Raw genomic sequence first — 4,683 nt, 5'->3', positions numbered from 1 at the left:
TCATGACCATACTTAACCTGTCCCCATCGAAGCTAAGATATTGTAGCGTGGGGTGTTTCGTTAGACTGGAAGAATTTCTCAACTTAAACTGTTTTTGTCAAGCTCAAAATCTGAATCCGTAATCTGATTTGACAATTCGGATCTAGTCTCAATTTGATTTTTACATTCACATCCTACGACCAATTTTCAAAACGTTAGAGCATTGGATGTAGGATATTTATCTAATACTAAAGCTGATTGAATCTGAATCCAATCGGACTCATTTTCTTGAATATGAATCTAATTTGATTTCTTAATTAGATATTAAACCTTTAAACTATCGGATTTTTTTAATTTTTCCTTCATCGTGATCAGGAGTGGCCACATATACATCATCATGAAGAATGGGGCGACCAACACGTCCTACGCATCGGCATTGATGTCAATATTTCGTGGAAAGACGTGTGAAGTCTACTGCTCTATTTACAGTTTTAACTTCATTCAGCCTTTACATTTATTTCTCTTGGCGTTGTTAAATATCTGACCCCATCTGCTCGGATGCCTAGTAGCGCCACCAGTGTGAAACCGATACAACTTTATATATATTACTTTTGTTTTATTTTCTGAATCAACATAAAATATCTTAAGTTTTTAATTTTAAAATAGAAAATATGCCAATGCAAGTCCAACATACAGCGATTTAATCTGTCGGTCAAGGCAACCACAGGGTTAGGAATCTCTTTCTTATGGAGCTGAATTATATCTTTTAAAATCTTTATTGAGGACAAATTGTGTTTTTGAAAATTCTCAAACGGGTTAAAATTCCTGGTGATTGCTGACGACTGAGATCACTGATAAGCTTTACCGACCGGCTTGTTGCAGTTTCTCGATTCCTCAAGGGACGGGTCAGAATTAGACTCAGCTGCAAAATCACACACTGGTGATCTGAATCTTAACCAGACTAGTTGGATCTTGGATATATCAGATCTTCGACAATTATTTTCATTACACCGACATTTATGTTGGTAACTTTCACTCACGTCATTACTAGTCGACACATATGTATAGTTCAACTACTTCGTCTTGTCTAATACCGAACCTGAGAATTTTCCCTTGGCAGTTGCAAGATCTCAACTCTTAACTTTAAAATATAAACAATTAGAACGAGTGTGGTGATCTTTCAGTTATGATTGTGAAGGTCTGGAGTATTGTGAAATGGACTTCTGGATCAAAATAAAGAAATATATATTTGATTACTTGCCCAAATGCAAAACTGTGACCAAGTATGAATCATAAACATTCATATGCCGTAGGAGAGCAGGTATGAAACAAGAAACACTATTATATATAAGTATATAATCCACATATGATTGGAAACGGCATATTCGATACCTTTGCACAAATGATTGGATGCAGAAATTAAAGTTCTTTTTAAATTCTGGAAAAGGCATATTCGATACCTTTGGACGATCTAAATCCAATCAATTTGCATGACAGTGTGAATAACTTAATATTTTCGGTGCTTCTAAGAATAGCTGGGTAGGTTGTCGCCATATGCAGTTTAAATTAATTAACCCCTTTGTATTGATAAAGCATATCGAGGGCATCGGATTAATGGGGATACTTTAGATGCAACTTAGTTCAGCGATCGGAAAATACCATTTTTGTTTTTTTGAGAAAAATAAACAAAACCACCACTACTTAATTAGTACCTTTACATTAGGCCACTCGCATGTCACTAATCAAAAAATCATACTTAATGTATATACGGGAACAATAGAGGGTCAATCACCAACGAGGCCTCAAGCTTGTTATCAACTTGCACTCTGATTTTCTCCCAAACCACATACAGTCCACAAAATTTATCTCACCCTTCTTACTTCAAGTAGCTTGACAAACAAACATTACAACAAACAAAAGTCCAGTGATTGCAATATAATATGTCATGCTCTTCTGAACATCGATGATAGAGTAGGAATATTAATGCAGGCCTCAAATGCCCTTTCCACATGAACACAAAACCAAGTCCCCACTTTTTGAATAAACAAGATGGGCAGAATGGTTGTCAAGAAACCCAATGCGTAGCCAATCCCTGTTGCTAAATACTCCCAGTGCAAATCTCGGGCCATTTCCATGACATGATTAACGGAGTCTTGAGGTCCACTATTGATACCTAGGCATGAGATTGGCAGTGGTGGCCCACAAAGCCGTGGATTGCCATCAAATGAACTAGCACTGAATGTGTCAAACTGATTGCCTTGAGGGATTCTTCCTTGAAGGTTGTTATATGACAAGTCCAAGGTAGAGAGAAATGTATCATGTGCGAGCTCCTCAGGTATATTTCCCGATAAGTGGTTATGAGAAAGGTCCAGTGACTCCATGTTTTGCAACTGTCCGAATGACCTCGGGATGAGACCGTCCAGGTTGTTCCTTGACAAGTTCAACGAATAGAGCATGTCAAGTGCACCTATATCATCGGGAATTCTTCCAGTGAAAAGATTGTTGGAGAAATCAATGCATGTCAAAATGGTAATCAGCCTCCATGTTTGGATATGTCCTTTGATGATTAATACCAATGTTCGCCCGTCTGTGGTGTATGATAGGCCCTCGGAGCTAACATTTGTTTGCTTCTTCATCATGGAACTAAAATTTTGAAAAAAGACAGAGGGAAGATGTCCCTTCAATTGGTTCCCAGAAATGTCAAGGATTAACAATGAAGAAAACACATGCATGGAGAAGGGAGAGCTAAGAGAGCCCTGCAATTTATTGGAACGTAATGCCAACACACGCAATTGATGCAAATGGCCAAGCCAAAAGGGAAAAACATCACTCAGCTCATTGTTGCTCAAATTTATAACCGTCAACTTGCTGCACGTAGAAAGATTCCTTGGAATCCTGCCAACCAATTTATTGTCATTGAGGTTCAACACTTGTAAAGCTGGTGTGGAGGAATTGCTAAACTCTTCTGGAATTGGGCCTTGTAGTTGGTTGCTGCTCAAGTCCAACACCACAAGTTGATCAAAAGCTGTGGGCCAATTGTCTGGCAAACTACCTGTGAGTCTATTGTTTGACAGGTCAAGTACCACCAAGTAATTATTGCTACAATTATAGAGCAATCTTGTCATTTCACCTGTGAATTGGTTGTCGCTCAAGTCAATGGATATTAAAAACTGGGAACCACAAATGAGTTTTCTTGGAATCTGACCCTGTAGTTGGTTCTTGCTGAGGCGTAAGTACTCTAACATGGTCGTGTTGGCTAAACAATCTGGTATGGTACCTGTGAGGTTATTTTCGGATAGGTCTAGATATGCTAATGTAAACATGTCACAGAGGAGTGCGGACGGAATTTTTCCCTTGATGTTATTGTTCGACATATACAATGCCATCAGAGAAAGAAAAGCCAAGTTCTTTGAACCATTAATATTGACCGGTTCCTCAAAACCGTCGAGCTTGTTATGTGACAGATCCAAAGACGAAAGTTCTGATAGTTTCCACACCCATGTCGGCAGCTTCCCACTTATACTGTTCTGTGAAAGGTCGAGTACCCAAACGGCCTTTGTGTTTTGGAGAAACCAAGGAAACTCCCCTTTGATGTTGCAAGACACCAATTCTAATTCTATGAGATTGGGAAAAATTGTGGTTTGATTGTTGACATAAACAGTTTTGGGAAACTCAACTGTCAAATTGTTCCTAGAAAGGTCCAAATGTGAAAGATTCCTCAAGTTTTGGAATAAGGAGAAGTCGATGGTACCACTAAATCTATTCCCTTCAATGCTCAACACTTCAAGATGCGGCAACTTTGTAACTATGGAAGGAGGAATCTCCCCATCCAACATGTTATCTGAAAGATCGACATCAACTAATGGGGAAAACTCATTGCCAAAATCAGGAAACGAACCACTAAAATTGTTGCCATAAAGGTACAGTTTCCGTAGGTTGGGGAGTTTTACTATACCTGGGGGAATTTTTCCACTCAAACTATTGAAGCTAAGGTCTAAATTGGTTAGGCTTGACAATCGTTTCAAGGATTCAGGAATGGGATCAGGGAGCGAACCATACAACTTCTTGTTCTCACTAAGGTCTAGAACCTGTAGGGTGGGGTGGTTTAGTAGACTTGGAGGGATTTCTCCACTCAATCCATTTTGGCTAAGGTCTAAATAGGTTAGGCTTGAAAGTTGTTTGAAGGATTCAGGAATGGGACCGCTTAAGTCGCAAACTGAAAGCCGAATGTCGGCGAGGTCAGTGAGCTCCGACAATCTCGATAAGTTCAAACCAGTGACCAAATTGTAACTGAGATCAAGACTTTGGAGGTGAGAAAGTTGAAATAAGGAAGAGTTTGGATCACTGACTTGCACTCGGAGATTCCAGATTTCGACGCCGGTGACAAAGCCGGTGGTATGGTCGGTCGCAAGAGATTCCCTCCCACTCGCAACAATCTGATTCATTCTTCCACGTGCTTAACAATGGCCGCGACCCTTGGGATAGACTTTGCTTGAATTGTAAAAGGGCCAAGCTTTGGTTGGGGAGGCACAATGCTGCTTCGCCTTTCATCACCCCCTCTCCTCCTATATGGAGCAATAGAAAAAGGGTGGAGATACTGTAAACTCCCCATGACAGCATTTCTACAAGCCCAAAAAGAATAAAAGGAGAAAGGGCACGATATGCCATTGGCTTGACTCGCGCAATGCCTAGAGTGATATTTAT

General features: G+C 39.8%; 1 protein-coding gene across 1 annotated transcript; it reads right to left on the bottom strand.

The window, feature by feature from the left end:
- Nucleotides 1–1,767: 1,767 nt before the first annotated feature.
- Nucleotides 1,768–4,683, bottom strand: LOC116262042 (receptor-like protein 19). Its single transcript, XM_031641054.2, has one exon. It carries the CDS (start codon nt 4,422–4,424, stop codon nt 1,923–1,925), a length of 2,502 nt encoding a protein of 833 aa, XP_031496914.1. The 5' UTR covers nt 4,425–4,683; the 3' UTR covers nt 1,768–1,922.

This window comes from Nymphaea colorata, chromosome 10, assembly GCF_008831285.2.
Source record: "Nymphaea colorata isolate Beijing-Zhang1983 chromosome 10, ASM883128v2, whole genome shotgun sequence".
Taxonomy (NCBI): Eukaryota; Viridiplantae; Streptophyta; class Magnoliopsida; order Nymphaeales; family Nymphaeaceae; genus Nymphaea; species Nymphaea colorata.
The sequence above is the reverse complement of the archived record's forward strand: the minus strand, read 5'-3'. Positions and strand labels throughout refer to the sequence as shown.

Bases quoted from the DNA above. Each gene is read 5' to 3' on its own strand.
- LOC116262042 (XM_031641054.2), bottom strand. From the start codon at position 4,424: ATGAATCAGATTGTTGCGAGTGGGAGGGAATCTCTTGCGACCGACCAT.